Here is a 16,840-nt window from a genome sequence, read left to right on the forward strand (position 1 = left end):
GAAATTCGATTACACGCTACAGAGTTATTAACCTAAAACCGCAAAAATTGAGTAGAAATTCGATTACACGCTACAGAGTTATTAACCTAAAACCGCGAAAATGCCCTATCTTCCCATTTAAAAATTTTTTTTCAAAGTGATCCTGAATCCAGATACCTATCATGGATCCGGACCAAATATGGGGAGGACTATCCCATACTGACTTCTTATTTTGTATAAAATTTTAGTTTGCATCGGTTTATTAGTTTTTGAGATAAGCTCGCGAAAACACAGACGAACACATACACACGGACCCGATTACATTACTCTCGCCCCTCTCCGGGGGCGAAGGTAATGATATAAAACACAACGATACTCTTAAAAATGATATAAAAAACAAGAAAACAATTAACAATGGTAGAGAAAACAACGAAACTATTAACAATGATATAAAAAACAAGAAAACAATTAACAATGGTAGAGAAAACAACGAAACTATTAACAATGATATAAAAAACAAGAAAACAATTAACAATGGTAGAGAAAACAACGAAACTATTAACAATGATATTAAAATCTACATTTTGCTAAGTAAAAATAGTATTCATTACGAACTAACTTTGAATTGCTTGGACGATAGACTGTTGAACTACGAAAGTTTGAACCTTAAACCGGAACTGAAAGAGACAAGTTCAGCAACGAAACTACTAACAACGATATAAAAACAATAGATTTTTAATCAATGTATAACGAATTCTTTAAAGTTAATTTTGACTATCCATTTTTAATGATAATAATGATACAAATTACAATTTAATTCTGCAGCATTTCAGATATATTTCATTTTTATAATTCGCGTTCGTAAGCCCAAATTATATATCGTACTATTCAGCAGAAATCTTTATTGTTAAGAGCGGAAATACTTGACTTGAGAGCCTAGCAAAACAAAACCGGTAAAATATGCTTTTTTCGCTTAACATTGCTGTAGCGTAAAAAAGCTACCTTTACTAGAATATCTAAAATGATATTGCTCCCCAGTGGCACAGCGGTATATCTGCCAACTTACAACGCTAGAAACCGGGTTTAGATATCCGTGGTGGGTAGAGCATTGTGTATATCTTTGTGCTTAATTACAAATAAACAACATAAATTATATTTTACAAATGAAGCTTGTTCAGCCAGTTGGCTGTTATTCTACTAAATTCGTAATGCAGAATTTTACGAAAAAACAACAACAACATCTGCCAACTTACAACGCTAGAAACCGGGTTTAGATACCCGTGGTGGGTAGAGCATAGTGTATCTTTGTGCTTAATTACAAATAAACAACATAAATTATATTTTACAAATGAAGCTTGTTCAGCCAGTTGGCTGTTATTCTACTAAATTCGTAATGCAGAATTTTACGAATACAAAAACAACAACAAAAAACGATAAAGTAGACAGAAGAGCTTCTTGTATTATCTTCGATTGGCCTTTACAGAACCACGAGTGTATATCTCATGTCTTATTTCAAATAAATTATTAATAGTGATTCATGATATACATCTTTTATAAATATACCTCGGGTAAGGTACCAGATTTGTTTGAAATTCTGTCAAGTCAACATTCAAGGCACCGTCAAATCGTAGAGATGCAGTAATAGAGGACACAATTTGACCGATTAGACGGTTCAGGTTTGTGTAAGTGGGGCGTTCGATATCCAGGTTGCGACGGCAGATGTCATAGATGGCTTCGTTATCCACCATAAACGCACAATCTGAGTGCTCCAAGGTCGTATGAGTTGTCAGAACAGAATTGTAGGGTTCCACAACAGCTGTAGAAACCTGAAAATACAGGTGGATACTTCAACCGAAATATTATAGCTTAAAGACTTTGTGTAATGAAACATTGATAAAGCATTAGTATGAAAACTCATAACGCTATGGTAAAACGTTATGAGTTATTGTTATTAGTTATACAAATTATCTCCACAGAAACACCTGTGCTAGTTACCAAAACACGATTGGTTTCACTTTAAACTACAAAACTTTCTGTTGGGTGTAATGTATTCTATATTACGATATTTTTATGAGTTCAAAGCTCTTTTTGGAGTAAGCATTTTCTTAAATTTTCTAACCATTCGATTCTTTCCAACTGATCCTTAAATAAATATACATGTGAAATACACGAAGAAAAAACTTTTCGTTGAAACTAGTAAACTCAACAAATATAAAAATTACTATCTTTTCATACCACATGACCAAAATTTTGTCTTAAACTTTAACTGAGTACTTACATGTGAAATGCTCATTCAAAATCGGCCTGACCTAGTCTGGTGGTTAGGGCGCTCGACTCGCAATCTGCGGGTCGCAGGATAGTATTCCGCTACGAACTTATTCGCCTTTGAACTGTGAGAGCATTACATTGTGACGGTCAATTTCATTCTTCTTTGTTAAAAAAAAATATCCTAAGAGTTGGCGGAAGGTGATGTTGACTAGTTGCCTAGTTTAGTAGTCTATCACTTCTAAAATAGGGAAGGCTAGCGTAGATATCCGTCGAGTAGTTTTGCGCAAAATTCGACAGAGAAACAAACTCATTCAAAAATATATACGATAAGTAGGTAATGATATAACTATTGCCGAAACAAAATTCAAATTATTTGAGAAATAACATTACTTGAATGGTCGAACTACGCCATTTTTTCTTGTCGGATAATTATGTAATTAACTCACCTGAGGAGCTGGGTAGATAGCAAATTCCAGCTTGGACTTTTTGCCGTAGTCTACGGAGAGTCTCTCCGTCAGTAGAGAAGTGAAGCCAGACCCAGTGCCTCCACCAAAGCTATGGAAAATGAGGAAGCCTTGTAGGCCTGTACACATATCAGCTAATCTCCGAATCCTGTCCAACACGAGGTCAATGAGTTCCTTGCCAATAGTGTAGTGACCTCGGGCATAATTGTTGGCAGCGTCTTCCTTTCCAGTAATAAGCTGCTCGGGATGGAACAGCTGACGGTACGTTCCAGTCCTAACTTCGTCTGAAATGTAGAAAGCATTTTATCAACACATTTTCCAAAATTATTATAAGCATTATACAAGCTACCCAAAACAAATTAGTAACAAGTGCAAAGCAATAATTGTAATTATTATTTAACGAAACAAAATTTAGTGATATAGCTTTCTTAGAAAAGTAACCAAATAATTCATACATTTACTTCTAAACTGATTCTTCATAAATAGTTACCTCAGTAGCTTTTTGTATTCTGCAAAATGTTATACACCGTGGTCAATGGACGTGATTATTTCTAGTTTAGCTTAGGGCAAGAACTGAGTAATAACAGAACGGACACAGAATTAAAATAAGAACTAATGGAATAACGTATAAACTAAATAACATGAGCCAAGGTTCATCAACCACGTTATTAACCTCAGTGTTGTCTACGCACTTAAATGAAATAATTGAATATGGAATCCATATTAAGTTCGTCTTGAAATAACAGTAAGTGTGGATTTACCAACTACTGTTGGTTCCAAGTCTACGAACACGGCTCGAGGAACATGTTTGCCAGCTCCAGTCTCCGAGAAGAAAGTATTGAAGGAATCATCACCACCACCTATGGTTTTGTCACTGGGCATTTGTCCATCAGGTTGGATTCCGTGCTCCAAACAGTAAAGTTCCCAGCAGGCATTGCCCATCTGAACTCCAGCCTGTCCAACGTGGATACTGATACACTCACGCTGGAAAAAAAATCGTACATTTTTCTTTAATGAAATCAGATCAAAATAACATTTTTATTAACGGTATGAAGCGTTCAGTCCCACATTTTCTATACAGGTTTTGGTAACACTAATTAATTTTGGTTTCTAATAACAGACAAATATATATAAGTTAGATCATTCCGTTTTCTAACTATAATTAGGCATCTTTAGTGGATTTGCTTCTTTAGAATGTTACGAATAAATGAGAAAGTCGTTCTCTCGACGACGATATGTGAAATGAGACCAATGTTACAGAAAGGTATAGCAAGCACGTATTGCTGGTACATCCAAATATTGAAATAATTACTTTACAGATATATATAAGCGCTATACTGACTTGCTTTGGCTAGTCTCTAAACAATATTTCAACAAACTCTAATTAGAGAATGTTTACAACGATGTCGTGGTCGTGTTTTTTGGTAAGTAGTTATATAACTTGTTTTGCCTTTGTCATTTTTTGTAAATAGCTATATAACTACTTACAAACCTTGAGCTATCATTTGAAGCTCAGCCTCATTTATTTTAATTTCGTGTTTTTTGGTAAGTAGTTATATAACTTGTTTTGCCTTTGTCATTTTTTGTAAATAGCTATATAACTACTTACAAACCTTGAGCTATCATTTAAAGCTCAGCCTCATTTCTTTAATTTCGTGATACACATATACACCGTGTTACGTAAATACAGGTCTAAATGCACTTTTAACCAAGCGTATATTACTTTTCATAATATAGCTAGGTTAATGTACATTAAAATGGTTTTTAACTGTGGTCGTTAAAAAAATCGATAACGTATTATATACGTGAATGTTCAATATGAATTCCGTCTGCAGTAGCAAGTAGTGAAACATTAATTCTCTTTTGGTGAAATTTCAACAGTTAAAACATATCATTAAAACGGGAAGCTTCAGCAGGAAATTTTTTATTGTTTGTCTCATGTATATTTTTCCGCCACATTGTGTGAATATTTAACCAGAACGTCACAGGCTGAGAGTTAAATTTTGGTAGATTGGAAGCAGCAATAAACACAACAGCTATTTATTCCCTCTACAAATAGTAGTAATTATTTCCACACGGTCAATCTACCATGTCCGCCTACCCGTCTATGTTCAATCGGATATCCGTACTGACTACTTTTCAGCACAATGTGATTAAGCCTAATGGCAAATGTGACGTCAGCTGTGAAGCGTTCTCATGATCTCATCCTGTATTTTGCATGATTTACACAACTCATATTAAAGCTAGCTTTTTAGTTTCAAGCTACGTGCGTCACCAAAATGACTTGGAAAAACTGGAAAAATAATGGCTTTTATTATATTCTCAGCTTCCTACCAACGTATTATTGCTTTCAATTATGCCTACATATGTCAGTAATTAGGCTTAAGTTTTTATGGACCTAAAGTTAACAATAAATTAAATTGCATTAGAAGCATTTAATTTTTATGAAAAATTTCAGTTGCTCAGTGCCCTACATTTGTTCGTATCTTATCACAAGGTCACGGCTACATTGTTTCCCACCCCATCACTTTTATATCTAACCTTCTCTTTCTTTAAATGATATAAAGCTTGTCCCTAGTCATATAATTAAACAGGAAAGACTATTTATTTTATTATGTTTCACTTCTTTGGTGGTTAGGGTACTCGACTCGCAACCTGCTGGTCTAGGGTTCGAATCTCGTCTCCAAACATGCTCACACTTTCAGCCGTGCGGGCGTTATGATGTTGAGGCTAATCCAACTATTCGTTGGTAAAGAGTAGCCCAAGAATTGAACGAAAGCGTGATTGCTATATGAGTATTTTTTATATTTTTTACTATTTTGTTTGAACTAATCGCAACACGTGAAGTTAAATGAAACTTCATTACGCTGAAACAAATAAACAGTTTTATCTTATTTCCATTACTCTAGATATAGGGAGCTAGTTTGTTAAACACTGCTTCATTATACACATCATTGGCCGTAAAATGGGTGCCCGTGTTCATTTGAAACAACGTTCTTTGCTAACCACGCACAATGAACATTTTCGTCACCACCACAGACAGAATCGATTATTTCTATCACAAGGAACCGGTACCGCAGAGTTTGTATACGTCTACCTAGAATTCTAATTAATCGATCCATGGAGAACCTGGGTCGTGACTGTTGGCGATATGAACTGGAGACAAACTGGCGGTTGACTCATGCATTATATAAAGTGTTTTTTTTTGTCGTTGTCGATATTTATAACGGTGAATAACATAAACGTTTCTAAAGCATAATCCCGACATACATCCCGTTATAGATGTTTTTGGTACAAAACAGGTTTTATATCAAGTAGGAAAATGTATTTATTTAGTCTCTATATCAGACTGACAGACTTACATGAACTTTATATTACCAAAAAATAACTTTCAAAATTGCCTTTTAATGTGTTCATAGGAAATAAGTTTGCATAGTAGATTCGGATCTATGTTTTGCTAACCGCGGGTATCGAAACCCGATCTTTAGTGTTATAAGCCTTCAGACATTCCGCTGAGCCATCGGGGGGTCTAGTATTTTTCTGAGGGGGTGAACCCGAGTTTAATGATGCGAAATGGGTTTACACTGTAATCAAAATTGGTTTACTTTTTGTATATACTAGAATTATTTGGAATATGGGTAACTAAATAAGTAAAATACTGAAATTGTCAATCTAAAAAGAAAAGTCTTTTTTTTATGTTTGAAACTTATAGTTTCAACAACGAAAAAAATGGCTCAAAGGCCTAATTACAATTCATATTATTAATAATAATAAAACATACTTTTTAACATACACACACATATATTCTTTTATTTTCTTCTTTTCAGGAATAAAACGTCCCTTATTGTTACTTTTTTTCATGAGCCCAAATGTCATCAAGGGAAAAACTACGCATTTCAAAAGTACAAAAAAAACACGTATGATCTTTCCAGTCATTATGAAGACGTCACCAATAAGCTTGTTCTTTTCAAACTGAAAAAGTTACGTATAGCAAGTCCTGCAGTAACAAACATTCTTCTTAACCCAGAGCCCCCTAGTGGCACAGCGGTATATCTGAGGACTTACAACGCTTAACTTCAAACAAACAAACAAACTTAACCCAATAGTTTACACATTGTAGATATTTAACACTTTAATATGAATTAAACACAATGAAATGTTGTATTATCAAGAATGTTTTGATGTGACGATATTTAAAGTTGGTTTTTGAGCTTTTATATTAGTAATGAAATATATATATATATATATATTAAAAGCCCACTTACCATGCTTAGCGATCAGTGAATTGGTGAAAGAAATGTGGTTTATAAGACACTCTCACAGGTACGACTTCAAGGAATCGACGGTGAGATACATATGGGGATTTCAGTGCGTAAACTAATGGAGAATAAGAGACAAGCAGTGCCGCGACGCCAGCAAAACACGGGATTCTATTGGTTGCCTATTGCCGTAGCGTCCAAAAGGTAAGTAGGGATTGGTCAGTGGATCCAGCAGTTGTCTGGCTTCAGACACGGTACGTGTTTGTACTTGAGTTTGTAGAGAAACACTTTTTTTTATTCTCTTCACCTGAGAACACAGATACAATATTAACACATACATTGGTATATATATATATATGTGTGTGTGTGTGTGTGTGTGTGTGAAATATAACGTATATATATATATATATATATACACCATGGTTTTAAAGCCTATATTTGCCCTCATTCAAAAGGAAATACTTAAAAAGTCTCAGTAATTAAGAAAACACATACACATGAAACGTAGTTGTGGAGTATTGGTGTCTGTTATTTCACCGATTTCAAATAAAGAAAATACATGTTTATTACACACTGCTTTGCTTCCTAGTGAGGCTTAAGATTATAAAAAGTCTGCCTTCTATCACGTTATTAACCTGTTTGTAGAATTATCAGAACTTAAAATAAAGTCCGCTTACTTGCTTGAGGGTAGTAAAGAAGAGAAAAAGTAACTTATGCGTACGAAAAATCTATGTTCTTTTTTCAAAATAGGAGAGTTTATATTGTTTTCATATTGTTTTCACAAATTACTTCATCTTCAAAATGAAGCTGTACGCAAGAATACAATTTATGCACTAAATTTTGCGCAAACCTACATGAGGACAATCTGCGCTAGCCGTCCCTAAGTTAGCAGTGAAAGACTAGAGGGAGGGCAGCTAGTCATCACCACCCACCGCCAACTCTTGGGCTAATCTTTTACAAACAAACAGTGAGAGTGATCGTCATATTATAACGCCCCCACGACTGAAAGGGCGAGCATGTTAATTGGCATGGAGATTGAACCCCGCGACCCTCAGATTGCGAGTCGAGCGCCCTAACCACCTAGCCATGCCAGGCCTTGCTTCTGTTAACAGAGTTATAATAGCTTATGAGTAACACAAAGAAATTAAACAAAAATACCACCAATATTGCATTAATCCAACTGTAGCTGCTGCTTGAGTTCTCTATGTAATTCACGTAGAAGATGAGCGGTTTTTACCCAATGCTGTTTAGTAATTTCTTTACATTTAGCAACAAGCCAAACATAAAAGTACTAAAAAATATTTGGATCCCAACAACAGTAGAGATGTTAATATAAGTCGGTAATTCCAGGGTTAACTTAATGATCCATAGTTGATGGATCAGTACAGTTAGAAAATATTCAGATTGCAGGACAGGTTATTTAATTAGGTTTTGTGTCTTTGGACGTAAAGTCAATTTAATAATCTTCACATAAAGAACGTGCTGTGTTTTATCTGTTTTTCAATACACCTGTTTAAGGTCGTGCGCAGGAATTTAAAATTGACCGTTATTGGGTGGGAGGGGTGCACATTAAACACAAACATATTATATATATATAATATGTATAACACATATCAAGACATAAATATGCAACATATGTGTAGAAATAAACGACTACACACCTACCATAATGGTAAATTCTGTATGCATAAGGCTATGGCGAGGGGTGCTTGCCCCCCTTGTGCATGCCATTGTGTCTGTCTCGTAGATCGTGCTTAATGAGTTCAATTATGTTAGGCATTTGTGATAATTCATAACAAAAATATTTAAAACTACCAATCGAACATTTTGCAATTATAAGTTTCAAGCTACTGGTCATCGATAAAAGAAGTCATGACTTTATTTTGTGAAAAAATCAAAAATATGGCGTCCATTTTATATATGTGTGAGTATGTAATATTTACTTGTAAATATTACGTAATGTGGTTATAATAGTTCTATTATAACGTAATGAAAAGTACATTCGTTCTTGCTGTAAAAATTGTTTTTTGTGTGTGTGTGTGTCAAACTTGTAAAAGTTAGTTTAGATGTTTTTCGTAAAAAAAATATTAAAATGTATATATCTTTCCAGCTAACTAACTAGCTATAACACGTGTTCTCAGTTTCCATACCTTAAAGCTCTACTTTAAATTGGATGTTTTAATTATTGTACACTAGAGGACGTTTAAAGGGGAATATTATTACTTAACTGAAACTTTATGCATGAAAACTCATCTATCGTAGGTTCAGGTACTGGAGCCTAAAACTTGTGAAATGAAAAGTGAAATAACCATGGAGTAAATTCACTGTGATATTTGTTTATTAAACATTTGTTATTTGAGCAAGATCTCACGTGTCTGCATATTTATGTTTACAGTACTGCCTTTGTTTGGTTCAGGTACTGGGGCCTAAAACTTGTGAAATGAAAAGTGAAATAACCATGTAGTAAATTCACTGTGATATTTTTTTATTAAACATTTGTTATTTGAGCAAGATCTCACGTGTCTGCATATTTATGTTTACAAAACTGCCTTTGTTTGGATGCAAGAAAGACAATATAAAATAAGTATTCTGGAAATGGCATATGTTCATAATACTGCCTTTGTTTGGATGCAGAAAATACAACGTAAATAAGACTTGCCGAAATATGACTTCTTCATATTGTTTCATATGAACTATTTTTGTAAGATCACCTAAGACATGCACATTAGAAGAAACATGCCGATTTTATAAGTAGATAGAAAGAAGATAGCTGAATGGATAGACGAATAAATAGATAGATAGCCACAATTCATGTTTGTGTTTATTTCTTGCTATTTCAACATAAACGAAAAATGATAAAAAAATTCCCAGTTTCTCTACAAATCTTCTGTTGGTAATAAAACCCACTTGTCATATATTTTTAAATTTTTTATAAGAGTTAGTAACCGAAGCTTGTGATAGCTCAATTATTTCCATATGTCTTCGTATCACAACTTCTATAGCATCGTAAATAGTGTAAGAGCAATCCATGATCGAGAGAATAAAAATATTATTTCTGAAATAAAAAAAGAGGGCTCATTTGAAAAGCACCAAATATCAAAGACCACTATATGTTTAGGTACAGCTTGCGCATTCTCAAACAATTAACCACTATGTGTTTAGGTACAGCTTGCGCGCATTCTCAAACAATTATCCATTGCGTGTTTAGGTACAAGCGTGCGCGCTTTTTCAAATAATTAACCACTATGTGTTTAGGTACAGCTTGCGCATTCTCAAACAATTAACCACTATGTGTTTAGGTACAGCTTGCGCGCATTTAGTCGTTGGTCAAAGTTACGATCATCATACTAGAACCATTGCAAAACATAAAATCACTCTTATTTTGTCTAACGTTTTTAATATTTAACTTAGAGACCTGGTTTGGTATTTTCAGCGTTAAACGTAATGCCTCATGACTGCCTATAGAAATACCACTTAGACACTGTTGTATAGTTATGAAGGACAAGCTTACGACAAAAAATATACCTTTTTAATATGACGTACTCATCTATATATGTGAAAAAACAGATCTCCATGACAACATATTATTCAAAGTCCTTCAGATCAAGCCATACAAGGTGTTTTTCCTTCCAAACTTAAAACTGGTTCTATCACACAATAAAAATTATAAATATAATTATAAATTGCTAATGAACATAGGATTAAGTGATCCCACCAAATATTCAAAGCTCTATTTTTTATTTATCTATCCAATAACACTAACAATAATAATGAGAAAAATTCTAAAATAACTCATATAAGAATGAAGATTGCATTAGTCACAAGTTAAAAACCTGGATAAATGTTCTAAAGATAAAATCCTCAACTCTATGGATTATCCAAAATATATCAAGTACCTCTGGAAAATCGCTTCATTATGTCAAATTATTCATTCTTTAATTATAATTTCAACTGAAGAAAAACAGCTGACGCCATACTGTTAAAAACATGAAACTCATATCAATAAATATACAAAATCTCCTTTCTATCTATTTATTAAATAAATTTATATATTTCTACCCTTTTACCAATAATACTTTTACTTACTAATTTCCAACTCTAGCGCCATCTATAAATTACGTTATTTACTTCACATATATGTACGTATTGTTTGTAATTTGTACTTGCCATGTATTATTTGACTGTAATGGAAACTTGAAAATGACTCTCTACTTTGGGTCGAAACGTTTTTTTTTTATGCCAGTAAAACCATTTTTTTCTACGAAAAGTTACTTCTGATATTATTGACTAACTTAATAGGACCCTCAACTGATACTAAGCTTTCATTTATTCAAGGGATTTACAAGAGTAAAATATATTTGGTTAATGAGTTAGGTTGGCCTTCTTGTTTATTTCTGCATTTTTGTATATAACTCAATTTTGTGTCGCATTAATCATACTCTTTAGAGTATTTATTAAAAAAGTTTTGTATATCACGTATTTCCTCTATGTCGGACTCGTAATCATCATTGGAATATTTAAGAAAGTTTTGTTTAGGCGTACTTCTGTTTCGCACTCATTATGCTTTATATAACAATAAAGCTTTGTATAATTAAGAACCTAGGTGACGCACTCATCATGCTCTTTAGAATATTTCATAATATAGTAAACACGTTACCAATCGCCATTTTTTTTTAAATTATAAAGTAGGTGATCAAATTTCAACTAAATTATGAGTTTGTACTTTAATATGACTAAACACAATTATTCGAAACGTCGTCATTTAGTTTATAATAAAAGACGGCGATCGGTAACCTGTTTATTTTTATTATTGATTTTTGTGTCGCCTCTATGGGTATTCTAACGCTGTTGAATTTTTACTCTCACTATCAGCTGTGTTTCAAATCTTCATTGAGCTAAGCCTAACGAAGGTTGCTGAAATATGAGAAAAACAGACTTAGTAACTCATGTTTTATCTATGAAACAACATTCCGTGACACGGACTCTTAAAGAACAGAATGTAAACTTTTTACTCTCCTTTGAAATTGTTTCACATGCATCGTTCTGGAAGCTTCGTACTTCATAATTAATTATTATCAAATACTAATAAGTATTAAATGTTATTAAGTATTCAACTTCCAGTTCAAGCTAAGCCTATATGTTTAACGTTTCTGACAGTTTTATTGTACTAAATTTCATAAAGTGTCAGAGCTCTGCCAAAATGTTTGTCACATGTCAGGTTAAAGCACTCATAATCAAAAACTAATTTCCATTTGTGAATTTCATGTGTCGCAATATCGTTCCGGAGCGCTCCGCAGCCCGATACCCCTGATTATTGAATTATATATATATATTAGAATGTTTACACTTCCTCAGAATAGAATTTATTCCTTAATGAGAAAATTCTGTCATACGTGAGAAATACATGTGTGGCTCACAGTAAACGAATACAATGGTGCGTGTAAAGTGCGTAGCAGAGGAATGCAACATTATTTATATATATATTCATAACATTAATTAATCCGTCATATATTATGTGATTATTAAGTGAAATGTCTTCGAAGCTATGCACATGGCTACACCACAATAACTTAACTGTTCAGAATAAATGTAATTAAGCAAAGTTCGCCTCTTTAAACAATTAACTGACTCCATGAGCTTGAAGAAATGGTAGCACTAAAAAGATGGTAATCTAGGAGATTATTTGTTGAACAACGTTACGAACCTAAGCCCTTCCATTTTACCTGACATACCTGTCAAGGTATTTCTGATCTTTGAGTTCTTGTAACAAGAGAATAAACAATGTTTCATAAAATAGGGAATATTTATGATACCCGATTTTCAAAAGGATAGACTGATATAAGTGATGGCCGCCGTAGTTTTGAGCCTCTTTCTCAAATTGGTTTCGGGTTGAATGATAGGATAGAAAGGAAAATACTGATGCATTGATACAATAATTTTGCTACGGTTATGAAAATTAGCATACGATAAAAAAATATTTTGTTATATTTACTTAAATGCATCATTGGATATAAAACTTGCTTATCTTGAAACAAAATTTAATATACACACATACACATATATATATATACTAGACAAAAAAAAGTCAGATAATTGTTTAAAGAGGTGAATTTTGCTTAATTAAATTTATTCTTAACAGTTTAGTTTTTGTGGTGTAGCCATGTGCATACCTTCGAAAACATTTCATTTAATAATGACATGACAAAACTTTCTTTAATAATAACATTAGACGTACGATAGGGGAAACAAAAGACTGTGGATTTTGAATATAAAGCCACGGTGCCAAAACCTTACTTTGATAAGACTAAGCTTCGTACAGAGATGTGATGTACATTATATGTGTGGTGTTCTGAATTTTCTTTTTTCTTTCACAATGATTCTATATTGATGTATGATTTTAAGCATATATAACCTTGTTCTTGCTAATGTATTATTGTGGATTATTATTCAGCAGATAAGCTTTTTGAAATATTACAACATGTATATTAAAGTAATGTATCATCCGATTTACCACTTCTTTCTGTGTTATACCGGTATGCTTTTCGAGTTGGACAGTGGAGTTACTAATCTGTTACTATAAGCCTATTAATTTGTTATACATATCTTCGATAATCACTGATCAGTTGATATAAGTGTTGTAAAGACGTATAATTACAAATTATGAATTAGATATTGATCAGTGGTCTCTACTGTATATATGATATGAATACTCTTAAACTTGCTGATATAAAGTATATTCAAACTGAACGTCACTTAATACAACGACTTGGGCCATATGATGTGTATTTTACATATAGAAATATCTTATAAGCAATAAATTTCAGAAAATTTAAAGTTATTGATGTGTATTGTTCATAGTTTTAAACCAAAAAAGATATATATACGATTATACAGATAAGATAAAAACAAAATCAAATATAATAAGAAATGACACATTTACATAGTAAAAACAGCCATAAATCTAAACAAAACATCCACAATAATTGCATTAATAATATTATACCTATAATTGTGATATATCTGTAAATAGTGTTATATCCATAATCAGTCATATACCTATAAACCATGTTATTCCTATAATCCATATTAAACTTATAAACAATGTTATATCTGTAAAGAATATTATGCCGATAGACAAAGCTATGCCTAAAACATTTTGAAATTAATACATCTAATATATATTTCTACTCTATGTAAAGTACCAAAGTAGCAATATATATATAACACGTGGGTTCTACTTCTTAATTCAACTGAATAACTACTTCTAGATTACAAACTGTCTCCTGATTGTAAACTTTTCAAATGCTTAATCATAAAAATTCAAATAATGAATCCAACAACAGAGCCAACCAGTGGAGACTAAAATATGATTTTTACTTGAAATATAATACCGTTTTGGATTAAACCACAGTTCCAAATAGCCCCTGCATCCTAAGAATTTAGTGTTGAATAATGCCAGCATGATAAATATCTCCTTTTGTGAAAATTTGAGCAAATATATCCTGTATCAAGTGGTTGACCTCAATAAACAGTGAAGTTAATATGGTTAGAAAGACAAGTGAAATGCAGTTATATCATCCCAAATGTTGGATATTGAAAGAGGGTTGCTAAAGTTTTCTTTGGTTACATGATATCTGGAGGAAATGTTTCTTAGATTAATAGCTACAATAAAATCTCTAGAAATATATCAAAGTAAAGCAGAACAAACGCTTAACTGTGTTTAAATATTTAGATTATACAAAAGTATAAACATGAAACTTGTGACTTTAGTGTAGTAAACTTGACACAATAAAGTACAATTAATGCTCTAGTTTTCTCACTCACTTTTCCATTTAAAGTGTTAATATTATAATTATGGATTTTGTTTAAAACTCTTCAAGGTTTGTTGATAGTCATTACTGCTGGGCACACATATTATTTGTTTATCTATTAGTTCATTATTTGGTATTCACAATCTGTGAAGTTTTCTTTACTATATCTTTTGAAAGTAGTAATTAAAAATATTTTTCTTAAAGAGGGTATACCAGCTTTATTAGTATATAACAGTAATATTATTCTGTTTTTCTACCACACGTATTTTTGTGGGGAAATAATATAAAGGAAAACTACTACTTAGCAGTGAGTTCAGTTTAAACATATATCATTGCCGTATTTCATAATAGTTTTATTTACGGTCACTAGATGGAAGCACAAAATGTTCGTATATAACAACATTTTGGGACATTTCATCGCACAAATTTGATATGTGACAAAACAATTTCGCTAAAAATATATAAATAAATAAAGAATTATCTAAATTAATATTAAATATATCAAGTAGTTGACGTCTTTACGCAACTGACAGATCTGTGTACATGTTATTGATGTTTGAGTTTAATAACACCAGTTTTTTAAATATCAAAACAATACATTATGTAGTGGTCTTCTTTCCTTTAAATCTTTGCCCTTTCTGGCTGAACTGTCTTCTGACACGTCTCACATCCACATCACGTGCTTTCCACATTTCAGCACTTTGTTTCTGGCCACGCCTGTCAATCATAGTGTTTGGGATGATGTCATCCAGTATTTGCCAGCCCTGGTCCATTCACTATATGGAGATTTGTCTAAGCCTATCTCCGTGAGTGAATGCTGGTCTGCCATTCAGTCCTTACCCCTTGGTAAGTGTTCAGGTCTGGGTGGCTTACCAGTTGAGTTTTACCACCATGTATGGCATGTTATTGGCCCGTCTTTTGTTCAGGTCTTTAACAACTGCTTAGCCTGTGGCTGTTTACTTACTGGTTTGCTTGATGAGATGATTACTTTACTTTGTAAGAATCCCGACCACTTGGCTGACATTTTTTGGAGACCCATATCTCTCCTGAATGTAGATTAAAAAATTGGTTTTGTGTGCTCGTTTCAGTGCCATGATTCCCGACCTTGTCCTCAGCACCCAAACTTGTGGGGTTCAGGGTCAGAGTATTCAGCAAAACCTCATTCTTTTTCATTACCTTACAGATTGTGATGTCCTAGCAATTTTTGTTTCTCTCGATCAGAGCAATTCCTTTGATCGAGTCTACCGTGACTTCTTGTGGTATGTTTTGGGGAGATATGGCTTTCTTTCCACCTTTGTGTTATTTGAAGGCGTTTTACACTTCTATCTCCAGCAGGCTACTGGTGAATGGCTTCGTGTCAGCTCCTTTTGATATATCTCAAGGTGTCTGTCAAGGTTACCCTTTGTTGCCTTCATTGTACACACTTGTGATTGAGTGCCTCCTTTCATATATATATTCCACACGACTTCCATCCAAAGCATTTCCTTACCAGTGGGGTGTCAGTGAAATATGTTAGCTATGCAGACGATGTTAATCTTTTTTCTGTATGACTAAACTTCTCTTGGTTCTGCATTGGCTGTTGTAACTCTGTATTCGAGAGACAGTGCAGCACAGTTTAATTTCACCAAAATCAGAGCTCATTGTTTAGACAGATGGGCTTCATCTGCTGATACCCCATTTGGTCTCACTTGAACTTCCTCCTCAATAAAGTATTGTTAGTCATGTGGAATCCTTGGTGCATGATTACCATTATTGCCCTACCAATGTCTTTTACAAGGCAAATGTAATCCCACGTGTATCCTACCCCTTCTGTGGTTCTTGGTGCTGGTTTTCTCTTACCTGATTGCTGTGCTCATATGGTCAAATGCCAGGTTTTCTCCTTCTTGTGGAGTGACAAGACTAAACTGGTCTCCAGGCTGTTCTTAACATTGCTACTCCACAGGGGGGACTTGGGATACCATGTGTGCAATCACCGTGTTGATCGGTATTTACAAGTTTCAACTGGTTATCATCCACAACATTCTACCAGTGAGGGCACGTTTGTTTCTGTTTAATCAGT

The 16,840-nt window shown here is 33.4% G+C and overlaps 1 protein-coding gene across 1 annotated transcript in view; it reads right to left on the reverse strand.

Moving 5' to 3' along the window:
• LOC106465846 (tubulin alpha-1A chain-like) overlaps positions 1-7,107 on the reverse strand; it is a 10,067-nt gene extending 2,960 nt beyond the window's left edge. Inside the window, exons 1-4 of the mRNA XM_013926091.2 lie at positions 6,977-7,107; positions 3,473-3,695; positions 2,694-2,995; positions 1,543-1,805 (exon numbers count right to left, since the gene is read on the reverse strand). Of these exons, the coding sequence (XP_013781545.1) occupies positions 1,543-1,805; positions 2,694-2,995; positions 3,473-3,695; positions 6,977-6,979 (791 nt within the window). The 5' untranslated portion in view covers positions 6,980-7,107. The remainder of the gene's footprint in view (positions 1-1,542; positions 1,806-2,693; positions 2,996-3,472; positions 3,696-6,976) is intronic.
• Between the last annotated feature and the right edge of the window lie 9,733 nt (positions 7,108-16,840).

Source organism: Limulus polyphemus, unplaced genomic scaffold (assembly GCF_000517525.1).
Source record: "Limulus polyphemus unplaced genomic scaffold, Limulus_polyphemus-2.1.2 Scaffold70, whole genome shotgun sequence".
Lineage (NCBI taxonomy): Eukaryota > Metazoa > Arthropoda > Merostomata > Xiphosura > Limulidae > Limulus > Limulus polyphemus.